The sequence below is a fragment of the Vulpes vulpes genome, chromosome 11 (genome assembly GCF_048418805.1).
Source record: "Vulpes vulpes isolate BD-2025 chromosome 11, VulVul3, whole genome shotgun sequence".
Taxonomy (NCBI): domain Eukaryota; kingdom Metazoa; phylum Chordata; class Mammalia; order Carnivora; family Canidae; genus Vulpes; species Vulpes vulpes.
The window spans coordinates 99,024,863-99,052,850 of record NC_132790.1 but is presented as its reverse complement, the minus strand read 5'-3'; the positions used below and the strand labels follow the sequence as shown (position 1 = coordinate 99,052,850).

The 27,988-nt window shown below is 37.4% G+C and overlaps 1 protein-coding gene across 1 annotated transcript in view; it reads left to right on the top strand.

Moving 5' to 3' along the window:
* Window positions 1-13,271: 13,271 nt before the first annotated feature.
* DHX36 (DEAH-box helicase 36) overlaps window positions 13,272-27,988 on the top strand; it is a 51,224-nt gene continuing 36,507 nt past the window's right edge. Inside the window, exons 1-5 of the mRNA XM_025987803.2 lie at window positions 13,272-13,576; window positions 20,684-20,808; window positions 21,526-21,757; window positions 24,843-24,881; window positions 26,840-27,010. Of these exons, the coding sequence (XP_025843588.1) occupies window positions 13,337-13,576; window positions 20,684-20,808; window positions 21,526-21,757; window positions 24,843-24,881; window positions 26,840-27,010 (807 nt within the window). The 5' untranslated portion in view covers window positions 13,272-13,336. The remainder of the gene's footprint in view (window positions 13,577-20,683; window positions 20,809-21,525; window positions 21,758-24,842; window positions 24,882-26,839; window positions 27,011-27,988) is intronic.

Here is a 27,988-nt window from a genome sequence, read left to right as displayed (position 1 = left end):
TGCTGAGAGAACTGGAAAAACAAAACAAAACAAAAAACAAAAAACTAGGATTTTCCATTTAAGTGCCCTTGGCTATTAACTATACACTGGATACACTTAAAAGTTTTGCTGTATTATGGGTGCCTGAATGGTCCAGTCAGTTAAGTGTCTGCCTTCAGCTCAGGTCATGATCTCAAGGTTCTGGGATTGAGCCCCATGTGGTCATTGTGTCATCATCATCGTCATCCAATCCAATTGCAGTTGAAGCTATAAGAAAAATCTACAGGGGCTACGACTAAGCATGAATGGCTCCTCTCAATCCTTGTTAAGAAAGAGTAAGGGTATGTAAGCTACATCAGTATAAAGTCTACTTACTATTTAAAGTGATTATGATTGTTAAAATGTGTTTCTGGTATAGGAAATACCTTTATAGATATCCTATGCTATATTTAAATACCTTACCCTGTTAGGCTTTATTAGTAATACTATACTCCGTATAATTTATTTTCTCTATAAACTGATGAATCTGAAGACAAAAACTATTATCTAATAAAAATATCACCATCTGGTGGTGACTTCTACAAACTGAAAAGACATAATACCTAAGACTCCCAGTTAATATAAACATGTATATAATCTCAAAGAATTGTGATTGGCAGAGGCAACCATTTTGAAATCCACAGCATTATTCAGAATATAAAAACCATTTGGTTATACATTATTTGGAAGCTTTTCTCAACACGGTTCTTTAATATTGGATTTTATCAGATTTTCTCTTAATTTCTCATTCTATTCAGTTACTTTCATTCACTTATTCATTGTAACATTTAATGAAAGCCTACTATATGCTAGAAATTGTTCCAGGTACTTAGGATTATGGATGTGAACAAAAACAAAACACACACACAAATATACATTATATTTGTATAATGTACATACATAATGAGTTTGAGCCAAGTACAAATTTAGAGAATACAATCCATACAAGACTTCCTTCACTTTTTTTTTAAGATTTTATTTATTTGTTTATGAGAGAATGAGAGACATAGAGAGAGAGGCAGAGACACAGGCAGAGGGAGAAGCAGGCTCCCTGTGGGGAGCCCGATGCGGGACTCGATCCCAGGACCCCGGGATCATGACCCGAGCCTAAGGCAGATGCTCAACCACTGAGCCATGCAGTGCCCTGACTTCCTTCACTTCTGACACTGATTACAAGTTTGGGATATCCCCAAAACCATGATCAGTTTCAATAATTCACTAGAAGGACCCACAAAAGTCACAGAAATCTGTATTCTTAGTTACAGTGCATTACAGGGAAAGGATACAGATTAAAATCAGCCAAGAGAAGAAGCACATATAACAGAGTCCAGAAAAAGTCTATACATGTGGAGCTTCTGTTGTCTGCTCCCCATGAAGTCTTAGACAGCATTACTTTCCCAGCCATCAGTGTAAGACAGCATACAGGGAATATTGCCAAGAAGAAAAGCTCATTTGAAACTTGGTGTCTTTACTGGGGCTCCATCATGGTAGGAGCAGAGGCAAGCAATGGTTGACCGCTCACCTGACTGATTTCCAGCTCCTCAAGAAGTCAAGCTCTTTAGGAATGATGCAAAGTCCCACCTGAAATAACACGTTACTATTTAGCTGACCCACCACGCCAAAGTCACTCGTATAAAGCGTGATGTTCCAACCTCCTCAAAGGGGAGAGACCTCTCTTTGGATGGGGTTAAGTTCCACACTACACATCTGCATACCATACATGTGTACTTGTATATGTCTCAGGTAATGCTAAATGTATTGACAGAAAGTAGGTACCAGAGGTAATAAAAATGGTAAGAAAAATAAAAATAACAGGACAATGATGGAAGGAGTGCTTTTTCAAATACTTCAGCTAGGAAAGGCTTCACTGATAAAGCAATATTTCATCAGTCAAATACAGTGATGAAACATGCTATGTGTTTAGGGAAATCATAGTTCTAGCAAAGGGAACATCAAGTTTCCAGAAGTGAGAGTATGCCTTTTGTATTTTGTGAAACCACTGAGGAGGTCAATGTAAATGCAAATGAGTAAGAAAGACAAATAGTGATTGGAAATAAAACCAGATAAGGGCAGGGAGGGACAGTTCATTAGGGCCTTGCAGACCAGGTACCTGCGGACTTTGAATCTTATTCTAAATGAGGTGGGAAGTGATTGGAGGGTTCTGAGCAAAGGAGTGACATATTTGAATACAAAATTACTGTCTTTAGTTGTCAAGGAGAAAAGACTATACAAGTAGAAACATAATTACAGAAGAAACAGGAGGCAATATTTTAGTAGTTTGGGTTGAGATATTTGCCAGGATTAGGGTTTAGCAGTAGAGATGGTGATGGTATTGTATTCTGAGTCAATAAATAGGAAGGATTTCCTTGGTAAATAAATAAATTACAAACTTCTTATATGTTTTTCTATGGAGCCTGTAGCTTGAGAGAAAAAAAATTACCTCTGGCGTCTATTTTCTGTTCCTACTTTGGAAAATCCCAATGTTTCTAATGTCCTCGATTTTTCACAGAGGCTAGAAGCCTGAAAACTCTATTTTCCAGTCTTTCTTGCTGGCAAGTTTTCAGGTTTAGGACCTGCCAAAGAGAGGTATTTGTGCAAGATTTGAAGAAAAGCAGCGGCAGTTAAATGAATGTTCCTTACTAGTTGAGCTTCTTCCTTTAAGATATGGTTCAGGGTTTAGGCTCTTTCTATCTTGTAGGTCCAACTTTTCATGATCATTATCCTCATTTATAGTAAGCTGGCAGGAGGGGAAAAGGCATGGAGGATCCTACAAAGACTCTTCCAGGGATGGCCTGTAAGAACAGCACCTCAGTCACTGCAGCTTTTGCTATGGTGGAGACATACAGCCATTCCTAACCTCAACAGAGACTGGGAAAAATATCTATTTGTGCATAGGAAGAAGACACCTAAATTTTGTGAACAGCTAGCTAGCCAGTCTGTGCCACAGGCTATGACCCCCACTAGACAATCACACGCCATACTATAATACAATGTAAATAGTGCCTCCCCCCGGTGTCATGAGATGCAGAGATACTGCATACCACAATCCAAGAATGGCACCTCTTCCCAAGATTTGAGTTATTTGGTCTTGATTCTAGAACAGATTATATTGGTCCAAACCCTAGGTTAGTTTGTTTATATGATCTTTTCTCCAACTTAAGATACAAAGAAAATCATGTTTGTATGTCTTTCCTACAGTCTTGGGATCTCCATTTTAAAATGTATAAAGAACATATGTACATTCACATATACAAAAAAAAACACATGTTCTTCTCAAGAACAAGCAGGAACTTCCTGGCATGGGGCAATCAAAATCCAAATACAAAATGACCACAATGACAATCTTTTGCAATATTATGCAAAACAATTTAAATTCCTGGATTCACATGGTCTTGAAACACTTTATTAGAGAGGAGAATGTTTACCTTCATATAAGCATAGTTTCACTGAGTAATTTTTTCAGAAAAAAAATATCTCAGAAGCAAATTTTAGTTTCTACCACTTGACAGAAATACAATTACCAAAAGCTTTAAAAAATGAGAGTCAAAATATAGTAGGGTTGAGACAAATCCATAGTCATTTGGTTATAGTAGTGAAGATATACCTACTTGCTTAATAGAAGCTTTAAGACTTTGTATTTTCATTATTTAGAAGAAAATTAAATGATTGAAAAATTTTTTTCTTAGTACTCATTCATAAAATTTTTTTCTAAATTCCCAAATTGTCTGCTTACATTGGACAGAGAAAAATTGACCAATTTAATGAAATTATGTGGTTTTCAAGGGAAAGTATGCTATGTAAGACACTCAAGATCTTTAACATGGATCCTAGAATCCATTTTTTTTTCTTTTCATGAGAAACAGATGGAATTAGCAGACATTGACAATAATTCATAGTTAGAATGACAAAATGTCTGGTTTGCCTGGAATAGTCCCAATTTACAATTGTTTCCTTAGCATAACAATTTATAATGTCTTCTTTAACTTTTACATAGTTGCACAATAATTTATACACTCACTCCAGAGTTGTGAAGCAAGTTATAACTTATCTGTATGTTTTTTCCCCAAATGCAGGATACCTATAGTAACTAAAAAGGAAACTAGGTAATGCCTATAAATTTCCTGCTAAAAGTACTCATTTGTTTTTTATTTTTCTATTACAGAATTTAAAAAAATTCTTTCAGTATTTTGAGTGAGATGAGAAAATAATGATTGTATATCATCAAGACCTACCTTTAAAGAAGGTAATAAAAGGGGGACAAGTACATCATGCCTTCAGAAATTTAGCTTAAAGGTGAGGACATCCCCACTCCTACTGCTAACTGTAAAATAACCCAAGTCACCAAGAAAGCAGTACCTTCTTGAGCCACTGAATGTTTGGACAATTAAATTAAAAGAGGAGGCTGAAAACAGATAATATCTGCATTTGATAGAGAATAAAGGGACAGAAAATTCTCTGATTGATTTCTGCCTCTTATTGAAATATTTACAGTTCACTGCAATTAAAAGCATCAAAGGTATGCTCTGGACCAGAGCATGTTATGTTAACTTTTCTTCCGCAAATTTCTCTACTCTTCATCCTACTCTCTGCACCAAAAGCCTGACTTGCACCAAACCATGGAAACAGACAGAAGCAAATGTTTTCTGCTTCCTGCTAGGTTTGGCCACTGGGGACTTCCAGCAAGAGACAAGAAACAAGGAAGAGAGTGGGATCAGGGTATTTATTCCTCTTTCCCTGAAAAATTACCTTGGACAGGATCTTACCCTTTATCAGCAGTCACTGATTGTTGTAGAAAGCTGACTCTATGCCACTTTCTTTCACGAGGCTGGTACTCCCTTTCTTCATCCACTTGGGCCTAGAAATAGTAACATCTCTATTACCACAAACTCCAGTTTAACAGAATCTTCTATAGTCCCTTTAAAAGATCTTTTGTACCTGCATATATACTTTAAATATGTATATGTACAAATGTCCCCTGAATAATGAATTACCCTGTTTTAAGATTGCCATCTATTTTCTTTCTTTTTTAAAAATTTTATTCATTAATGTATGAGCAACCCAGAGACACAGGCAGAGGGAGAAGCAGGCTCCATGCCTGATGTGGGACTCGATCCCTAGACTCCAGGATCACGCCCTGGGCTGAAGGCAGGCGCCAAACCACTGAGCCATCCAGGGATCCCCAAGATTGCCATCTATTTTCTATAGAGACTGTAAATGACATATCCACCATCTATAACAGTTCAAGTGTGTTAAGTGTGTTCCACTTCAGCTGTACGGTGGAAGGAGCACTGGGCTAGGAATCAGAAGGCTTAGTTTCAATCTCTGATTCTAATTCTGACTCTACCACTGTTTGATCTACACTTAAATTCTCTAGAGCTCAGTTATTCTCAAGTGGATGTTAGAAAGATTAGGCCTAAGATTAGGCCCCAGGCAGATATTATTATCTGTAAAAACTTTTAGTCATACCATTATTTATAAAGTTTTAAAATACTAAATGAAAGTTAAGAATCTGCAACTTCTCTGTGTTATATAAAAACCCTACTATGACGAACATATGATTCTCTTCAACATTCAAGAAGAATACCCTTGGTGGATCTGGGTAAGACACAGGTTTGGTGTTCATTGATCAAGAGATGTCAGCGTTTATCAGTTTTAGAAAGAAAACCAGGACAAAATCCTGACTTGTCCAAAAGATTCTGCAAAGGTCAGAGAAGCAAGGAAACTGGTGATGGGAGCTGACGAAATTGGCAAAGGAAGACAGATCAGTTTGAGATAACAAAAAAGTAAAATCTCCCAGAATTCCAGGGGAATGCAGGAATTCAATAATTAACTTTTTCTTTAGCAAAAATGCTGGATACACTAAAAAACTATAACCAGAGATTTTTAAAAATTATTTCAAAATATGGTGTGCTTTCAGATCTGTAAGCAGGAAATGTGAAAGCTGAGATGAAGGAGGGAGGTCAAAATTCAAACACATCTTCCCCCTCCTTCCCCCACCTAACCCATATTCTTTCACAATATAAGACTTCCTTGTTCTTCTACTTTCTATGTATCAGGGATTTTCATTCCTTCATATCATCTTTCCTAAGCCTTTCACACTCTCTCCTCTCTGGAGTTATAACTGAAATGTCCGCTGGGGGACCTGATTTAGAGGAGAGAGAACCAAAAATATGTTGATTATTTCAAAAGTGTCTCTGATAATAGATAAATGAGACTTCAGTGATTGAAAATGGAAGCTTTATAAAGCAAGGAGGAATGAATAATGAATGCTGCAGACACCTAGTTTTTTCTGACATTCGTAAGAATACATTATTTCTTCTGAAATATATCAGGTACAATGGTATCCTTGCCTTGGGTAGGTCTCATTCTTTTTAGTCCTTCCATCCCCTGAATTTCTTACTCTACCTGTAATAAAATAAAAAGAAGCCACAGAAAAAAAAATTATGGCTATTCATAGTATCTGACGTTTAATAAGCACTCAATAAATGTTACTTATAGTATTAACATTCTTTTTCCTACTTCTAGTTGTCATATGGATAATAGCAGATGTGTCTGTCATACAACATAAGTCTGTAAAACTGTCAAAACAGTGGTGCAACATGGTTTGAAGAGGGCCTAAGTTAGCACGTACAGCAAACTGTATCTTGTGAAGATGGACACAATATCTCTCATCCCACATGCTCTTCTCCCATCATGTGATGAGGCCTAACTTCCCTTAAACCTGGGTGGACATCTATAACCATCTCAACTAGTAACTCGTTGCTATATGACTTCTGAGGTTAGTTACTAAAAATGTCACGTACTTCCACCTTGTTCTGTGACAACTGCTCTTGGAACCAGGCTGTCGTACTGTGAGGAGACTAAAACTAGGCCACACAGAGAAACTAAATGGAGAGGCTCAACGTAAGTGTTCCAGCCCATAGCCAGCTACAGTTCCAGACAAAAACCAGGATCGATGGCCACCTCTTTCAATGAAGAGGCCTCCAAATGATTCCAGCCCCCAGCTACCAAGTCTTCCCCTAAGAGAGGGGGAAGAAAGAGAGAAAAAGGCCTAATATAAGAATTTCATAATTACCTGAAATAAGGAAAATTAACTATCAATTTTAAGATGTTTCTGCCATTATTGCCTAGCATGAAGGGAATTTAGACATTAGATCAGTAATAAAAAATTATGATAATAATGAAACCTTACATTTTGTCTACGTGAGTTGTGTTTCAAGTAAATTTATAATTTTACTATAATTGTTATAGTCAGGAAATGTTCTCCACAAATTTTTTTTCAAGGTAACTAAAATTTCCCAATTTGAGTTCCAAAATTTTATGTGACAAGATACTCTACTGAGTTATTTATTAATCCTCTTGTATTATTCCTGATTTCTTTTTTTTTTTTTAATTTTTATTTATTTATGATAGTCACACACAGAGAGAGAGAGAGGCAGAGACACAGGCAGAGGGAGAAGCAGGCTCCATGCACCAGGAGCCTGACGTGGGATTTGATCCTGGGTCTCCAGGATCGCACCCTGGGCCAAAGGCAGGTGCCAAACTGCTGCGCCACCCAGGGATCCCTATTCCTGATTTCAAAAGAGCCATTTCCTCCATGTCCCCTACCCCACCCCAAAACAGCCAGATTTTTATAGATCTAGGATTACTCTTATCAGCATGGTCCCTTATTTATGCCACCAGGAAGAGGTAAGGGTCCATTAACGATTCCATTTTCCAAGAGGAACACTAAAAAGAATTCCCACCCAGTCCCTCAAGAATATGAGACCCATGAAAAATTATGCTAAAGTTGTTTCATGGGGTTGGGGTAATGAAAATGGAGAATAAGAGATTCCCTAAGACTGGGAAATCTGTGGTTAGTTTCCCATAGTGGTGTGGTCTTGTGTGGCTCACCCTTGCTGCATTTTAGAAGCGGCTGGATTGGGAGGCCCATGCCTGTAGGCCTAGGGACCAAGTGCAGTGGGTTTGAAAGCAATGGTTCTGCATTCTGTGCCCAGCCCATGATCAGTGGAGAGCACATGTATGAAAGACATCTTCTGGCCTGCCCAGAGCACAGGACAAAGCAGAGCATCAGAAAGAGTGACAATGACAATTACAAAGAGCCAGTCAATCCTTTTGCTTTCTGTCATTAGGAAACCTAAGAATTCTTGCAGATTCTAAGCAAAGCAGAAAAACACACACACACACACACACACACACACACTAACCAAAGTACTAACTGATAACTTTTCTTCCCACTAATATCTTTGTGGTCTTTGCTTAGAAATCTTCCTTTGGCCCAGATTTTTACTACAGGGTCATTTGTTCCAAAGTGTCTGCCTAAAGCAATAGCCTCAAGCAATACCATATTACTTCGTGCTGAAGAAGTTAGGAAAAATCAGTAATTTTAAATTTATAACTGAGATTCTGTTTAGGACCAACAAACATGAGGTGAAGAGAAATAATAGAATTTATCAGGAAGTAGAGATAACACTACCTTTCACTGGGGTTATCACTGGATCATGTGAAATATGGAATAGATTACTTTTCTATTGCTGCCATAAGAAATTACCAGAAACTCAGAGTCTTAATTAGCACAAATGTACTACCCTACAATTCTATAGCATAGATGCTTTGATAAGTGTCCTCCCTAGGCTAAAATCTAGGGGTTGGTAGGGTGTGTTCCTTTCTGGAGGCTCTAAAGGAGAATCCATTTCCTTCTCCAGCTCTGGATGTTGCCTGAATTCCATGACTTGTGGCCCCCTTCCTCCAACTTTAAAGTCAGCAGCAGTTGCCTGAGTCCTATCACATCATTATGAAATTCTCTTCTGCCTCTTCTTTCCACTTTGAAGGATGCTTTTCATCACATAGAGCTCATCCAGATAATCTAGGATCATCTCCCCATTTTAAGGTCAGCTGATTAGCAACCTTAATTTCCCTCGGTCACGTAATTTAACATATTCATCATTCTAGGGATTAGGATTTGGACATCTATGGTGGTCATTATTTTGCTGACCACAAATGTGAATTGCCTAGACCAATATTTAGCAAATGGTAGGCAACAAATAAATGCTAGTTTTCTTCCCCAATTACTCTCTATTAGTCCTATTATTCCATTAGTCTGTTCAGTCTGCCCTAATAAAACACTACATATTTTAGTGGTATTACACTACTTTATTGGTCTAATAAACACTATTAATGAATAAATAAGTACCATCTGTTTATGCTATTTTTCTGTCTTAAATAACAAATTTCTTATAGTTCTGGAGGCTGGGAAGTCTAAGATCAAGGTGCTGGCAGATTTGGCTCCTGGTGAGAGCACCCTTCCTGGCTTATAGACAGCCTCTTTGTCCACCCAGGGCCTTTCTTCTGAGGAAAGAGAGAAGGACTCTCTGGTATCTTTTCTTATAAAGACACTAATCCTGTAATATTAGAGCCCCAATGTGATGACCTCATTTATTTGTTTCCTTAGAGGTCCCATGTCCAAATACAGCTACCCTGAGGGTTAGGTCTTCAACATAGAAATTTTGAGACCCATTCAGTTCATAACACTCTCACCTAACAATCCACACTATTTCCTTCGAATTTTGCCCCGACCATCCCCAATAAGCCTACTCAATCTTACCTGTTGAATAATAACATATTTGTCATATCAGGTATGTCCAGTGAATTTCAATACATTTATTGGAACTATTCATTCCTATAGTCTTAATCTTATTTGTCAAGGACTAACCAAAATATATCTCAGTCTGCTCTCTCTGTGCTTTTAACTCACATCATCAACCACTATCTAGACATCTCAATTTTTTTGTTTCATGGGCTCCTCAAACTCCACATGTATTATTTAAATGCATTAACTCAACCCTTCCCCAATTAAAAAAAAAAAAAACCCTCCTCATCTGTGTTCTTCATCTCGGTTATGGTATCTCTTTATTTGGTAGTCAATCAAATCTTAAACTCAAGAGTTACCTGATGCTTTCCTCTAATTGTCCACATTCAGTGAATCATCAAATCTGACTTTTTATCAGTCAATATCTCTTAATTCTAGTTCTTTCCATATGCCATCTTGCCTCCCCTAAACCAGAGCCTTTTAACTAGTCTCTCCATATCCACTCTTGCCTCCTCCATTCCTTTCTCCTCAAAGTAGCCAAAAATAATCACTCTCCTGCCTAAAGTTTACTGCTGTTCTCTATGTGGCATATAAGGTCTCCATGATTAGGCTTTTTTCTACCTCTTTGGTCTTCTCCAACAGTGTTGACGTTAAGAGTAGACTTTTCTCACTCTCCAATATATTCTTATTTCTCTTCTTATACATTGTTCCTTCTACCGCTAAGCATCTCTTTCACCTCCCGGTTAGTTTGGCTAAAGTCTCCCTTGCTCAAAAGTCACTGCTTAATCTCTCATTAATTTGATCAAAATCAAATTATTTTGCCATAACCTCTTATGGCTGTTGGGAAAGAAAATCGTTTCCTCCACGATCTTAGGTTTATTTCTTGGGGCCTGCAAATTAAACCAAGAAGAGACAGATTAGCAAAAGAAGAGGCAGATTTAATCACATCCCTGTGGGACTTCACGTAAAAATGTGATTCAAGGAGATGGTTGGTACTTGGGGCTGATCTACTGTCTTAATAGGGGAAGGGGAGGAGGAGAAAAGTACTCATGGGAAAACGACTTCTAGGAAGGAAAAATGGGCTCTTATGAGCATAGATGGAATATACAATAGTTTTGTGACAATTCCTGCTCAGGTGTGATACTGATTTCTAGTCTCCAGAGATAAGAGTCAATCTTGCAAGCTCTCAGGGGAAGGGATTTATGATGATGGAATTCTTTTGGGAGGCTCTGCTTTTAGGCAGTTAAAATATTTCAGGAACTCAAATGCCTCTGCTCAAAATAATTTGTATGCTACAGGGGTGTAGTCTGGACCCCTTCAGAGCATACAGCATCTTCCTTTCTTTGCTCGTCGCACAGTCACTTCTTTGGCCTTTACCGTCTCAAGAGCATAAACAAATGAAAGCTGATGCCACACTTGTCTTGTTCAGTATCCCTGGCACCTTTAATTTAAACCCGTTAAAAATATGTCAAATGAACTGGATGTCCTCTGGTGAACATCTGGGCCTATGTGGCCCAGTCGCTTGATTCATTCAAGAAGAGTTTGTGCTCAACACGAAGTGGCCTGGTCAACCAACCTTACATGGCTTCACAGGAACATGTGAATCTTCGCCTCCTTTTTATTCAAATTTCCTAAGAGTTTCTGTACTGATTTTTGGCATCCACCCTCCTTGTTATGCTGTTGGATAAAGGCAATAAATAATGACAGTCCTGTAAGAGACGCAGGGAGTCTTATACTTATTTGAAACAAGTGTCGAACTGTTTTCAAGATGCAGCTACCCCCGAAAAATATATATATATGGTGAGCTCATTTGTTTGGGGGGTAGCTACATAATATATACATATATATATATATATATATATATATATATGTATATATATATATATGGTAAGCTCATTTTGGGGGGGGTAGCTAAATTAAAAAATATATATATGGTGAGCTCATTTTTTGAGGGGGTAGCTACATAAAAATATACATATGGTGAGCTCATTTTTTGGGGGGTAGCTACATAAGATATATATATATATATATATAAAATATATATATATATAGGGAGCTCATTTTTTTTGCAGGGTAGCTACATAAAAAAATACATATATATAGTGAGCTCATTTTTTGGGGGGGTAGCTACAAAAAATATATATATATGGTGAGCTCATTTTTTGGGGGGGTAGTTACATTAAAAAAATATATATGGTGAGCTCTTTTTTGGGGAGGGTAGCTATAGAAAATAAATACATATATATGGTGAGCTCATTTTTTGGGGGGGTAGCTACAAAAATATATATATATATGGTGAGCTCATTTTGGGGGGTAGCTAAATTAAAAAAATATATATGGTGACCTCATTTTTTGAGGGGGTAGCTACATAAAAAATATACATATGGTGAGCTCATTTTTTGGGGGGTAACTACATAAGAAATATATATATATATGGTGAGCTCCTTTTTTGGGGGGGTAGCTACATTAAAAAATATATATATGGTGAGCTCATTTTTTGAGGGATAGCTACATAAGAAATATATATATGGTGAGCTCTTTTTTGGGGAGGGTAGCTATAGAAAATAAATACATATATATGGTGAGCTCATTTTTGGGGGGTAGCTACAAAAAATATATATATGGTGAGTTCATTTTGGGGGGTAGCTAAATTAAAAAATATATATATGGTGAGCTCATTTTTTGGGGGGGTAGCTACAAAAAAATATATATGGTGAGCTCATTTTGGGGGGTAGCTAAATTTAAAAATATATATATGGTGAGCTCATTTTTTGGGGGGGTAGCTACAAAAAAAATATATATATGGTGAGCTCATTTTGGGGGGTAGTTACATTAAAAAAATATATATGGTGAGCTCTTTTTTGGGGAGGGTAGCTATAGAAAATAAATACATATATATGGTGAGCTCATTTTTTTGGGGGGTAGCTACAAAAATATATATGTATATGGTGAGCTCATTTTGGGGGGTAGCTAAATTAAAAAAATATATATGGTGACCTCATTTTTTGAGGGGGTAGCTACATAAAAAATATACATATGGTGAGCTCATTTTTTTGGGGGTAACTACATAAGAAATATATATATATATATGGTGAGCTCCTTTTTGGGGGGGGTAGCTACATTAAAAAATATATATATGGTGAGCTCATTTTTTGAGGGATAGCTACATAAGAAATATATATATGGTGAGCGCTTTTTGGGGGGGTAGCTAAATTAAAAAATATACATATGATGAGCTCATTTTTGGGGGGTAGCTACATAAAATATATATATATATATATGGAGAACTCATTTTTTTTTTCTTTTGGAGACTTTTAGGAGAAAGTGGAACCATGCACAGGTTGTCTTATGGTGTCGAGATGTCTTACTGTCCAGCGCCTCGTTGGAAGCAAACTGCAGACTTCACTACGGTAATAAAGTACAAAGCGAGCCCCTCTTCCTCACACGCTGGGCGTCGGCAAAGGGCACCTGCGAGGCTGGGCTCGCGCTCCGTCCGCAGGTGCAGAGGCAGACACCTGGGGACGCACGCGCCGTCGCCCGAGCCACCTCGCGGGCCACAGCGGCCGCCCGCCCGTGACGTCACCGGAAGTGGGTGCTGTGACGCCCCGACGGCCCTCCCACTCGCGCCGGGCGCCGGAAGCAAAGCGGAAGTGGACGTGCACCCGCTTCCGGGCCCGGGCGCCATTTCTAGCGGCTGCAGGTTCTCACGAGTTGCGGTCGGCTGGGACCATGAGCTACGATTACCACCAGAGCTGGGGCCGGGATGGCGGGCCCCGCAGCTCCGGCGGCGGCTACGGAGGAGGCCACGGAGGGAGCCGAGGCCCCGGCGGCGGCGGAGGCGGAGGAGGCGGCGGCGGCGGCGGTCGAGGCGGCCGAGGCCGACACCCCGGGCACCTGAAGGGCCGCGAGATCGGCCTGTGGTACGCGAAGAAGCAGGGTCAGAAGAACAAGGAAGCGGAGAGGCAGGAGGTAACCCTGAGGCTCGGTCGCGCACACGGGGGCACGGGGCCGACTCTGGGCCCCCCTCCCCCCCGGCTCCTCAGCCCCTGGCTTCTGGTTGCTTTGTGGTTTCTGCGCCTGCGCCGAGGTGCCGGCGGGGACTTCCGGTGCGGAGGCTGCGGCCGCGTCGCCCGGCGGGCTGCGCCCTGGGAGCTGCCCCGCGGGAGCTGCGGCCCGCACCGCGGCCTCCTCCCTCATCGGTTTGCGCAGAGTCAAAGCTGCCAAAGCGCCGTCGGCACTTGTAGGTCGTTGAGAGAAAAATGGTCCAGCTTTCATTCACGTTCGGTATCAAAATAGCCACAAATCCAGGGCTTTTGTGTTCTGTCTGTCCTGTCTGTCTGTTTTTATGTCTGGCCGGGGGCAGTTCCGGTTCATCAGCAGGCTCCTCTTTGGGCATCAAACTTAGGATCCTAGAAAAAAGGAAAAAGAAAAAAAAAGAAAAGGAAGAAATTCCAAATTCTAAAAGATGTTTTGATTTAGTTTCTTCAGGCTTTGTATCTCGAAGATCTGTAGCGAGGGAAGCATAAGTGTCTTTGAAAAAAAAAATTTTTTTTTTCTTTGTTAAACAGAAGCTTTCTTACCGGGAGTGGAAAGCTTTTTAGTGACTTCTTTGGAAGCACCTTTCGTATTAGACACAGAATGTATGCGATTAAATCCTCGGTTAGGCTTCTGTTTCTTTCTTTATTTAAAGATTTACTTATTTATTCGTGAGAGGCACAGACTGAGAGAAGAGAGGGGCAGAGACACAGGCAGAGGGAGAAGCAGGCTCCACGCAAGGAGCCCGATGTGGGACTCGATCCCGGGACCCCGGGGTCAGGACCTGAGTCGAAGGCGGGTGCCCAACCTCAGGCTGAGCCACCCAGGCGTCCCTATTTCTTTATTTTTCTTTGACCCGTGTCATTTTTATCCAAGTGTTTTTTTTCTTTTTTTTTTTTTTTAAGATTTATTTAGACACAGAGAGGCAGAGACACAGGCAGAGGGAGAAGGAGGCTCCATGCAGGGAACCGAACGTGAGACTCGATCCCGGGTCTCCAGGATCACACCCTGGGCCAAAGGCAGGTGCTAAACCGCTGCGCCACCCGGGCTGCCCTCCAAGTGTGTTTTTGGTATCATCCATCTATCTTCACACCTTATCACATTCTTCTCTTAAAGAAAAAAAGTGTGTGTGTGTGTATTTGTGAGCCCAAAATTGTTCATTGGATGAACTTTTTTTTTTTTTTTAAACGAAAGGAAGCTCATCTAAGTCATCTTGAAATTGGGAGAATCATTGGCTGATTGCTGTAAAGGATGTGCACAGTAACTAGAAAGTTAACATGGGCTCACATTTTATTTAGCCCATTTCCCACATGATGCGATGGGGATCTGAAGAAATACGACATTGCCTGGGAAAATAAGACGTAAACAGATGAAAAGTTTAATCAGGAAAAGTCGTTTATTGTTATTTCCATCTAAAGCTAGTTGTGTGATGGATCATTGTGAATGGAACTCTGGATTTCTACCCTCTCCCCACACCTTCTTTATTTTAGTAAATGTTACTACGGTTTGTTTACTTACAAGGCCAAAATTGGATTTATCTTTGATATTTCTCTTTGATTTTAGCAAAATCTGCCTGCTTTGCCTTCTTAATATATCCCAAATCCAACTACTTGTCTCCACAGCAGTTATACCATAGATCAAGCCATTATTTTGTTCGGCATTCTTGGCCTCCTAAGAAATCTTCTAGCTTCCACTCCTGCTTTCTACTGAATCTGTCCTTTGCAGAACCATTTGTGGTGCTTTCAAAAGCAAAAATTATATCTCATTCTTTAACTCACAACCTGAGATTAGAAGCCAGATCACTTCTGAGTTGAATACATTTCACTTGGATCCTAACATGTTTTACAGGAAACCTTGGTAATACAGCTTCAGTATACCAGGTTTCCTTCATGTACTGAGCCTGTGTCCCCAATCTGATGTAATTACAGCTTTTGTAGATATACTTCCAGTTTTGCTTTTTATTACAGGTCTCAGACCATTCTCTCTGAAATGCATCTTCATCTTAATCTAAATAAGACCACTTGTCAATGATTGGCTCACCTTTTTTTTTTTTAACCACCTTCAGCCCATATGTGATTGCTTCCCAGTCAATTTCCTTAGCTTCAGTTACTTTTTAATTAATTCCTTTGTTTGCCAAGCTATTGCATTCTAAGGATGTGCCCTTTTCCTTCCAACTTTCATTTTTCTTTTTTTTTTAAATTGAGGATCTGATATATCTGAGACACAGCCTTAAGCACTGTATTAATAGAATGTAGTCATTACCTTACAGAAATTGTGGTGTGTTAGGGGCTGTTAGAGGGATAGAATATAATGTTAAAGTATTAAAATGAGAATGTGGGCCATCCCCTAACTCAAACTAAGAAGATTCTAGGTTTTCCAAAGATGTAACCCTTAAGCAGAAAGTTGAAAGATAGCAAAACGTGGGTGTGTTTGGAATTGAGGGATTTGGAAAGGGATTTTCAGGCAGAGGCAGCAGCATGTGCCACAGTTTAGAGGTTAAGAGGAACATATTCATATTCGTGAAAATTCCATATTCCAGAGGAACCAATAGAGCATGGGGGTGGCATGTCCTGAGATGAAGGTAGAGCAGTGGCTTTCAAAATGTTGACTGCTTCCCACGAAAAGGAGTATATATTAATTTGCAACCCAGTACACACATGCATATAATTGAACCAAATCTTCATGAACTAATACTTAGTTATCTGTATTTTGGTCAGTGTGTTGTTGGTACCTGTTTTGCTCTTTTTATTAATACTGGTCATGATCTTGTAATTCTAAAATTACAATATGAAAAGCCTAGGACTAGAAAAATAAGCAGAGCCTTGAAATTCATTAATTTTTCCCTAAGAACTCCTATAACCCATTAAATTAATGGGTTAATTAATTTTTTAAAAAATTAAAAAAAATTTAATGATTGAATTTGTGTTTAAATTCATTCTGGCAGCAGTATAGAGAAAGAATTGATAAGAGACAATCCTGGGGCAGGGGAACCAGTTGAGTAGCCCTTGCAGTAATTAAAGTGAGGAATGATAGCTTAAATTAGGACATTGGGAGAGAGATGGAGGAAAGTGGACAGGTTAAAGTGATTTAGTGCTTTTATCTGGAGGCAGGGAAAACCAGGTATTAATAAATGACATGTTTATGGCTATAAGGAACAGACTTGATGAAGGAAGATGATGGAACTCAGCTTAAGGAGAGTTTGATTTTTGTTATAGGGCATAAAAAGGATTTCTGGGCACCTGTGTGGCTCAGTTGGTTAAGCATCCAACTCTTGATTTTAGCTGAGATCTAGGCTCTTGTCAGGCTCTGTGCTCAGCTCAGAGTCTGCTTGAGATTTTGTCTCTTCCTCTCTCCCTCCCCCACCTGTGTGTGTGTGTGTGTGTGTGTGTGTGGATGTGGATGTGCATGCGCGCTCTCTCACAGATCTGAAAAAAAAAAAGGCGAGAATTTCAGGGAGGTAGAAGGCCATGTGGATCTGATATCTAGAAAAATCTAGACTGGCAGTTCATGGTCCTTTGAATACTAGCCAGTGACTGGAGAAGATAAGGAGTGGGTGCAAGCCTTAATTCTATAGACTATTGTTTTCAAACTTGCCCCTGGTACCGTGTTAAAATGTGGACTCCGGTAGCGCCAAAGATTCTGTTTTCCTTGCAGACACCCAAATGGTGTCAGAGTTGCTAGCTTGTGGATCACTAGTGTTGTTCAATGTAGCACAAGAAAACTTAAGGGATGGAGCAAGAGAAGATTCTTAGATTCGTAACTAGGAAGGAGCAGCCAGAGAAGAAAATAAGGTGGATGTTCTTTTAGAATCCAAGGGCAGTGTTTCAGGGAGCAAAGTATATAAAAAAGGGAAAGTCGTTAGTGATGGCAAATGGTACAGAGAGGTCAAATAAGGTAAGAGCTCAGAATGTCTATTGAATGTAGCAACAAAGTCATTGGTAACCTTGATGAGAGCGCTTTCTGTGGAGCAGTGGAGGTAAAAGCCAGGTTGCATTGGGGTGGGTAGTGAGGAGAAAGTGGAATGCTTTTAAAGTAGTTTTACTGTGAAGAGGAAGAAGAAAGGGCAGTAGCCGGTAGGGTTGGGAGAATTGAAAAGAGGATTTTTTGTTTATTTTAAAAGTAAGATATTCGACTATAGTCTTGTTCATGGACCGGTGGTAAGGAGTCAATGGAGAGGAAACGTCAGGTAGACTAAATTATGCTGCAGTGGTAAATAGTCTCCAAGTCTTAATGGGTTGGTTTTTCTACTCACTTTACTAGGCCGTTGGGAGTTAGGTTGAGAGTCCTCCTTAAGAGAATGGCTCACAGAGCTCTACCCATCTGAGAAGCAGCAGATTTTGGTAGCAGTGGGAAGGAATACAGTACATTGCCCTGATTCTTAGAGACTTCAGTCATGTTTCTCTGGCCAGTAAGTCACATGGCCATGCTTAACTCATGGGTGGGAAAATCCAGTTCTACCATATATTTGGAAAGAAGCAAACCAGAATATTGGTCAGCACATAAATGATTACCAGAGAGAGAAATTTAGGAAAGGAAGGTAAATCTTGATAGGATTAGCCCTCAGGAGATGAAAGGGATTGGGCAGCAGAGTTTAGGTGGTGAGATTAGCCTTAAGCAGGAAAACTGACTCCACTTCCCTTTTAACAGGAAGGAAGAGAGCAAAAAGATTCTGATAATGGTGGGCTTAGGTTTGGTGGCAAGCACTTGATTTTCCTTGGGTTTTTGTTTTCTTTGTGACTACTGTATTTCGTGAAATGTGAACAGAAAGGTGGTATGGGTTTAAAATACTTGCAGATAACTAGAAGCTGATAAACATAGACAATTTGCAGGCAATCACAGGATCTCCTTTGCCAGGAATTTGTGACTTGAAGCTGCAGGAGGAATATTTAAGGATGTCCAAAAAAGGGAAAAACAACAAAATTAAATATCATGATAAAATAGTCATGAAACACAAAACATGACTGCTATTCTCCATACTGGGGCCAGGTAAAGTGAAGGGTGACACAGCTAGAAGGTAAGGGGAGGTGACCTCCCCCCCCCCCCCCCCCCAAAAAAAAAGGCTAGGTCCAGGGTTGGAATTTTGGCACTCCTAAATTCTCCACTGCCCAGAGCTTCTGGAGCCTCATTGTGGGAGGAATCTTGTTAAAAATAATTTATAGAAAGTGTAAGTTATGCATTCAGAGGCTGTTTCGTTTTTTAATCATCCTTTTTGTGAATATCTGAAATTCATACTGTAGGGTGAGGAGAGCTTGTGTTCTGCTAGTAGAGGTAAAAACTTCAAAATATAAGGTTTTGGTAGGTTGAAGTAAAGCTGTAAGTGTGAATTTCAGTTGGAAATAAATAGTTCTCAGGATAAAAAGTACTTAATCTTGTCTTTCCCATTTTGAAAGTAAATGGTAGAAACAGTGCCTTTGGGCCCTTGAAGTGTTTGGAAAAATGAAGGAAACTGCTTGATAATGACTTTATGTCCTGGGGCGTCTTTCCCAGAGTAGTCTTTAATCATTAAAGTGTTGCTGTAGATTCTAACTACCAAGAAAAAACTTACTTGATAATCATCTCTTGTAGGTACAGAAAGCAATAAATGTTAACGAGTGCTGAAAACATTACAGAATTTAAAGTATTGGACAAAAATGTTCTAATGATCCTGTATGTTGGGTTTCCCCAAGACCATTCGCAAATTCTGGTATTCTCACAGTAATTTTTTTCTTAATAGATGATTACAGATTAAAGTCATCATAGGTAAAAAAGATACATAGGGGAGAGCCTAGGAGAAACTGGGTACAAGCTCCTAGTCCTAGTGAAGTACCTATGCCATGAGAAGAGATACATTAGTCTGATCTAGAAGCCAATTTAAAAAGATTTTCATGCTGTAACATTTAAAAAAGAGAGAGAAAGGGCTTTAGTGCCTGTCAATAAGTGTATTTTGCTATCATCTCTAATTTCATAAGGCTATCAGAATCTTACTATATTGGACTTTTAATTGTATGATAAAGACGGTTTTTGTAAACTCCTTGATAAGTTGCCGAAGTCTCCTGGAATTACCCCAGAGATCTGATTGTATTTTTGTGTATTTCTTTTGAGAGAAAAATGGTTTTAACACTAAAGTCACACATGCTCATTGTAAAAGATAGGTTCAACCATTCATCCATTTGACAAAGTTCACTGCAGCATCTACCATGCTTCATAAATATAACTGGAAGGAATACTGCAAAAATGTAGAATGTAAAATGAATAACCTATTTTAATATCAATAATAATGAAAATAAGATCCTGTTGCATGTATTTTCTGCAGCTGGCTTTTTTCCAGTTAATACATTAGTCCTTTTTTTCTGTCTGCACACTTAAAGAAAAATTTACCCTCTCATAACTACTAGGTTTAAATTCAACTAATTATAACATACAATTGTAACAGAACAGTTTTAGTAAATCTTATTCCTACTGTGTACAGTGTAACTCCTATCTTCTGTTTTTTTTTTTGTTTTTCTTATTCTGTGAAGCAACTATCAGGCCCATTGGACCATCTGCATGAGTGTTGATCAGTTTTATTTATTCTGTCTCAGCTCCACCTTCTTCCCCAAATATTCATCCTTTTAGTGTGAGCATTTAAAATGCTCATTGTGAGCAAAATATTATTTCCAGTTTTCAACTTGGCCTTTTTGATTTCTTTTATGAGCTAATCATTTGTGTTTTAATAACTTTAATTATGAGTGTCTTTGAAAACTTAAGATAGGGAAAAATTGAAATAATCAGTGTGTGAGAGGGTAGAAGATAAAGTAACCACAGTTTTAGTAAGGGACATAAATGTACCTTCTTTGTGATCATATTAGAAGTAACTTTATAGATAGCAGAAAAAGGTTTAGAAGGATATACAAAAATGTTAACATTAATTAGGTTTATGAAGTGAAATTGGGCTAGAGGGCAATGTGGGGTAATTTTAACTTTTATATGTTTGTTGGACATATATTTACCTTCTTGTTATGAAATAATTTTGCACATGCTTTTTAGTGTTGATCAGAATACTTTTTGCTTTGCACAAAACAGAGAGCTGTAGTACACATGGATGAACGTCGAGAAGAACAGATTGTGCAGCTGCTACATTCAGTCCAAGCTAAGAATGATAAAGATTCAGAAGCACAGATCTCTTGGTTTGCTCCTGAAGATCATGGGTAAAACAAAACATATTCTTTTACAGAATGGACAGAGTAACACTTCTTCCATAGCAGTGGCTAGGGAAAGGTTGATAATGAAAGTAACATCCTTAAACTCTTCAGTAAGTGAAATTCAACTTTGAAGTAAGTTTTTTTCCTTATGTAGACTGAGCATATTTGGTGAAAGATTGAACAACATGTTCATTACACAGAAAGCTAAATGGTAAGAACAGTCTATTTGGGTATTAGATTTATTAAGTTATTATTTATTGCTTTCCTACTCATCCTCTTTGTATTTCCAAAATTCTCCAGTGAGAGAGATCTGCAAGAAGTTAAATTGTTGATGTTTTTAGGATGATCACAAGAACTGTATCATTTAGAGGAAAAAGTAGTAGTGATTTTTCTGGAACTATGTAAAGTAGCAGCCGGTTTAGAGCAGCCTCTATAGCAGCCGGTTTATAGCGCTCAGAAAGGGTGGCAGGAAGATAAAGTTGTGAAATAAAACAAAGCTCAGAAAATCCGGAAAAGAAAAATACTGTAACTCATTGCAATGGAGAGATGACTCTTGTGTGAATTTTAATTTTTTTAACTATCACAAGGAATAACTTATCTGGTAATGTAAGAATCCAAATATTTCCTTAATTGATCTAAGAAAAAAAGCTGATGATTTTTTAAATAAATAGCGTATTTTGTTTCAGGGCTCTAGCGGCTCATTTTTTTATTTTGTCAAAATAGATATGGTACTGAAATTCCTGCAGAGAACAAACCAAACTCAGAGAAGAAGCTGGAGAACCAGGAAAAGAAATTGATAAGTCAAGAAAAGAGAACATTTAGAATCAGGGACAAATATATTGACCGAGATTCTGAGTATCTCTTGCAAGAAAATGAACCAGATGTAGCCTTAGACCAACAGCTATTGGAAGACTTACGAAAGAAAAAAAGTGACCTTCGGTATATCGAAATGCAGGTAATGGAAAGCAAAAAAAAAAAAAAAGTTTTTACTTGTCATTTCTTCTCACATTTGTGTTTAGAGGGTACTACATGATAAAGATGAGTGGTATTTCAGTAGACCATCCTCTGTGGGAATTCTTTCTCATATACTAGAGAAAAGCAGTGGGAATGGGATTGCACAATATAACCTAAGGTAGCCTGTCTCATCTATGGCAGCTTATATAGTGAGGAAAAATTAGTTTTTTAGGCCAGTTTTGTGAGATGTCATAAACAAGGTAGTTAGAATTGTAAGGTTTCTAGGCCATTTAATCCAGCTCCTTCCTTTTACAGATGATAATACTAAATCCCCCCAAATTATGATGTGATTATTTTCAACACTTTAAAGACAGGACTGTGACAAGAGTAGATATTCATGGAGGCTTTATGTTCTTTCCATGCTAGACAAGATTTTTTTTTTTAAACATTTTATTTATTTATTCATGAGAGACATAGAGAAAGAGAGGCAGAGACATAGGCAGAGGGAGAGGAGAAGCAGGCTCCATGCAGGGAGCCTGACTCCCTGGATCCCGGGTCTCCAGGATCAGGCCCTGGGCTGAGGGTGGCGCTTAACCGCTGAGCCACCCGGGCTGCCCTAGACAAGATATTTTAAGGTTTCTTCCTGTTAACACATAAAATTTGTTTTGTGGACATTCTAGAGATAGATGTAATAAAATGTTCATGTATTTCTTTTAAGAGAAAAATACTGAGGAAACTTTGAGGGCCATATCTTTAATATGCACATATGTGCTGCCGTTTGTAAAAACAAAAACAAAAAAAAGGCAGGATATCACATCTTCCATAAGAAAGAAAGGATCCATTGACTGTCGCTGATGATCAGATTGGATATCAGAACAGGTGAGGTGAGGTTGTCCAGGGGTGGAATTGTGTAGATTTTGGTGCCTATTTAGTGAAAATAAGATTTGAGGAGAGGAAATTTCAAGTTGAGTTATTTCATAATGTGATTGAGAGAAGAGCTTCTTTCATAGCCTTTGGAAGGAGAGTTAGTTACTATCTGCTTTGCATAGAGGACAGAACTCAAATACTGAAAATGAGTAAGTGATCAAAGTCAAAAGAAGTTAGGAGAAGAAATGTGTAAAACATTAAAAAAAAAGTTGGTGATCTTTCTGTTGACTAGACACTTGCAAACACTTCACTTGTGCTACATCATTTAAGCCTCCCAACAACTCTGTGTAAGAGATTATGCCTCCATTAACAGAGGAGGAAAAAGAATCTTAGGTTAAGTGACCGATCTAAAGGTTGTACAGTTAGTAAAAGAATCAGGCCTAAAATTCAGATGTTTAAGAGCTCAACTTTTTAATCCTTTTTGGTAATGTTCCATTTTTTTTTTCTTTTTTGCTTACATTCATTTAACAAACGTTAATTTTCCACTTACTAGATGCATGTCATTGTCTGTGTTTCTGAAGACTAAAAAAGATGTGTCCTCAGATTGTAATCTCATTGTTCCTTATCTCAGAGTTAAACCTAAAATTAGGAAATTAGAATTTAGGTTTGTCTGTCTTGAGAAAGAATATTGGGTTATTACTGTCTTTATCAGCTTTACATATTTATAAAGCAAATTGATTAATGTTTCAAATCTAATGGGTTAGCTTATATATACTTAAATATTGAGATTATTACATTTGAGTACATGAAGTACTTTTAGAAATCGTTAAATGGTTTTAAATAATGTTAAAATAAAAGACATTACTAAGAAAATAATGGCAACCTGATCTTTTAAATTACTAGAATTCATTAAAATCATCACATTGACTCTCAATTTTTTTGGTACTGTTAAGAATTACCTGATTGGCCATAACAGGAATGGCATATACAGCATGGTAACTACAGTTAATAATGTTGCACTTTATATCTGAAAATTTCTAAGAGAGATCTTAAAAGTTCTGATCCCAAGGAAAAGAAATGCTATGTGATGATGGATATTAATTAGACTTTCTGTGATAATTACTTCACAGTATACAAAGATACTGAGTCATTATGGTGGTATGCCTGAAAGTGATATAATGTTATATGTTAATTATATCTTAATTTAAAAAAATCAGGATTTTTTTCAGTCTTCTATTTTGACAAATAGGCAAAAAAATAAGGATGATGTTTTAAATAAAAATTAAGAAAAATATGGCAGTTATACTAGATTACTTAGGACAGTTCTAATTTTGTGTGTTTTTTTTTTCTTTTAAATAAAGGGAGTTTGTTAAACCTGTGGTTTATTTATTTTTTTACCGTTGAAATTTTCTCATTTATGTAGGTCATTATAAACCATACCACTCCTAAATGTATGTCATTTTTATGTAGCGTAGGTTTGGGATTCCATAGTCTTCAAAATTAGACATTATCAAATAAAAGATACAGGAGTTAATCATTTCCTTTTTGGTATTCCAGTTGCAATTCACGAAACATTTGTTGAGTAGCTTTTATGTATTAAAAACTGCTATTTGCTTTTTTTTTTAATTTAAATAAAGGTTTTTCATTCAGATTTCATGGCAACCGTATGAGATAAAACCTTTGAAGGATGTAGGATCCAAGTTGGAATTAAGATCACAGTTCTTAAATAGCATTAGCAGATTTTCCTGTTTGAGATATTACTTGTTTAAAGTTTTATTCTCAAAAGCAAGTAAGAAATAATTAATCTTCTCCAGTGCCTAATAGATTAGTAAATGGTGGGTCATTGGGTGGGAAAATGAATGTGATAAAGAAAACAAATGTAAGATTCATATATAAAAGAAACAGAAAAAAATGAAAAAAAAATGGGGATTATAAAAATGCTATTAAATGACAGATCAGATTTCATTTTACTGGCACTTACAAGAAAGTGTCTCCATTCTATTGAATATAATAAAATTCAGTATTTCAGAAATAAAGGGGATTGCCAAATACATTAGTTCTTTTTATAAAAATTCTTTTTTAAGTCTTGATACTTGACATAAGCTGTGAGGTAATAAAGTTTTTTGGGATTCTAGCATATTTATGATATATTCTGATTACCATGATTATAATTTGATTAATTGCTTTTGTGAAAATTAAAAACTATTTTTAATTTGCAGCATTTCAGGGAAAAGCTGCCTTCATATGGAATGCAAAAGGTAAAATGAATATACACTATTTAATTTGATTTGTAAAATAATTTTTTTAAACCTCTGTATGAAGAAAAAAAAATAAACAACCTTCCCCTAAAAGGTATTATTGAAAGTTCATTTTAGTCTTGAATTTTTGGAAGCCCAAAAGTAAAAAATGGTCATGAAACAATTTTCCTGAAGTTTTCTCCTTTTTGTCTGTAGTTGAATTTTTTATATAGATGTTACTTTGGGTAGAGGCACCCTGGGTGACTCAGTTGGTTAAGCATCTGTCTTCCTCTCAGGTCCTGATCCCAGGGTCTTAGAATCAAGCCCTGCTTCGAGCTCCCTGGTCAGTGGGAAGCCTGCTTCTCTGTGTCCCTCTGTTGTGCCCCCTGCTTTTGTGCCTGCAAGCGCTCTCTGTCTCTCAAATAAATAAGTAAAGTCTTTATAAAGGAAATTACTTAGGTAAATGCCCTTGCTCTTAATATGAGACCAAACATTTTAATTAAAATTGAGGCTCTACTGAAAGTAATGCTTAAATTAATTCATTGTGCTTTATTATGCAATCATCTTGGAGAATATAGTCTCCCATCCCTCTCTGTTGTCTCAGCCTTAATTTGATTTTGGTTTGGTTTTCAAAGCACTTAACCACCACCTGCCACAATGTCTTTCCCTCCTAGGCCATTGTAAGTTCCTGAGGACAGAGTGTTCTCTGTGTGTTACTTGGAACAATACCTGACATTCTGTGGACCCCCAGTAAATACTTGTTGAATGAATGAGGCACATGCTGCTTCTCTGTGTTTATAAGCTATAATTTAGTGTTAGTATAAATAATGTGTTAAGAGTAGATGGGAAAAATTTTAAAGGTGGGTTTTCTAATACTGTCTGTAGATAAAACCTCTCATCTCTTTGAAGAAGCAGGATGGTTTTATTAATACAGTGAATATTACTATTAAAAATTAGTGTTTATCTAAAATTTTTAAGAAAGATTTTTCCCGAATACAAGATTTTCCAGATAATTAAAGTTTACCAATTTAGATATTTAAAATATTTATTTAGCTATTTAAAATCCTTATTATAATTATTTGAGAGGGAATAATCTTAAGGTAAATCATATTCTTGATCTCTAAAACAGTATGTAAAAGTTGTTCTGCAGATAAAACCATATTGTATGAGTTAATGATATAACTCCTTAACGTCCTTAGTGTTAATTAAGTATTGGGATTTGTCTATATTCAGTACCCTACATATCAACAGCATTCCATGCAGCAGGGAGCCTGACGTGGGATTCGATCCGGGGTCTCCAGGATCAGGCCTTGGGCTGAAGGCGGTGCTAAACCGCTGAGCCACCTGGGCTGCCCCCCCCCCCTTTTTTTTAAGATTTTATTTATTTATTCAAGAGAGAGAGACAGAGAGAGAGAGAGGCAGAGACACAGGCAGAGGGAGAAGCAGATTACATGCAGGGAGCCTGACAATCAACATTCTCTTTAATTAATGTTTATTCTTATGCATAAAACTTACCTGCTTTCTCTTCTTGTTCTTGTTGGTGTGTTTTTCTTTAACCACACCTGGCTTTGTTTTATAATTTGGTGCTGCTTTCTTTTTTTTTTTTAAAGATTTTATTTATTCATGAGAGACACCTGGCAGGGGGGTGGGGAAAGACAGAGACAGGCAGAGACACAAGCAGAGGGAGAAGCAAGCTCCATGCAGGGAGCCTGATGTGGGACTCGATCTCTGGACTCAAGGATCATGGCAGCAGAAGGCAGGTGCTAAACCGCTGAGCCATCCAGGGATCTCCAGTGCTGGTTTTCTCTTGAAAACTGGTAGATCCTGGATATCCAAACTGCCAGCATTGCATTTAACTAAATTTTAAAAGCATTAATATGTTTGTTAAAAGTAATTAACTTCAGTTATTACAGAATTGTGATCACTATCGAATTTCTTCACCATGTGATACCCTTCACTTATATTCCATTTTGAAATAGGAATTGGTAAATATGATTGATAACCATCAAGTGACCGTAATAAGTGGTGAAACTGGTTGTGGAAAAACTACTCAAGTTACTCAATTCATTTTGGATGACTACATTGAAAGAGGAAAAGGATCTGCATGCAGGATAGTTTGCACCCAGCCAAGAAGAATTAGTGCCATTTCAGTAAGTAATGTCTCACTTTTTAAAATTCCCTTTTCTTTTTTTCCATTCTCCTAGTCTTGCTAGAAATAAACTCTTTGAAGGTTTGTAGTGATTCTTAATTGGGTTTAGAATATATTGTTATGAAAGTAAGTACTTGGTAGTAAACACAAAAAGTTTAAATGACCTCTTACTGATAATAGGTGTTTGAGTTTAAGATCAATTATTAATCCAGGCAAATTGTAGTATAAAACTAGAAGAATAGAAAACTGATAAATTTTTATAGGATTATAAGTTCCAAAAAATGTCCATCCATATAGATGCTTTAAATTTTACTGCTTAACTCATTTAGTATCATTTTTTGGTTCTTTCTGATTGTTTTTTCGGTACATGAGTACTGTGGTGGTGAAAGCAGGAAGCATTGCAGTATTTTAAGTTGCATTTAAAAATTTTTCTAATGCAGTTATTCAGTAAGAGGGAACTTATGAAAAAATTAGCAGTTAATTCTGTTCACAGTTGTAATTACATGTTTAGTGCAAACAGCATTTTTGTTTAGTTAGATGATCTGGTTAATATATGGGTATATGTTCTTTAAAGATGTTTGGGTTTCTGGAAGCATATGATGAGTATAGTAAATTAATTTCAGTGTTACATAATTTTATATGCAGATTTCAATTATAAAGGTTTTTGATTATGTTTAGTTATATAATGGTGCTGTTTAATATCTTTAACTCATTAATACAGAATCTGGTTAGGAACTGCATTACCAATTATGGCAATGTTTTGGAGGAAATAGAGTATACATTTTAAACTAATTTCTAAGAAATTCTGTTTTAAAGAAGTACAATAGCAATCTTTTTGGTAGAGTCATATTCCTAGGAATTATATAAAATCAAAGAACAGTGAAAAATAACCACTTTTGTCATAATACAATTATATAGCTAGATTTAAGTAAATTAAAAATACAATCTTATTTTCAGTAATACAGGATTTCAATATACA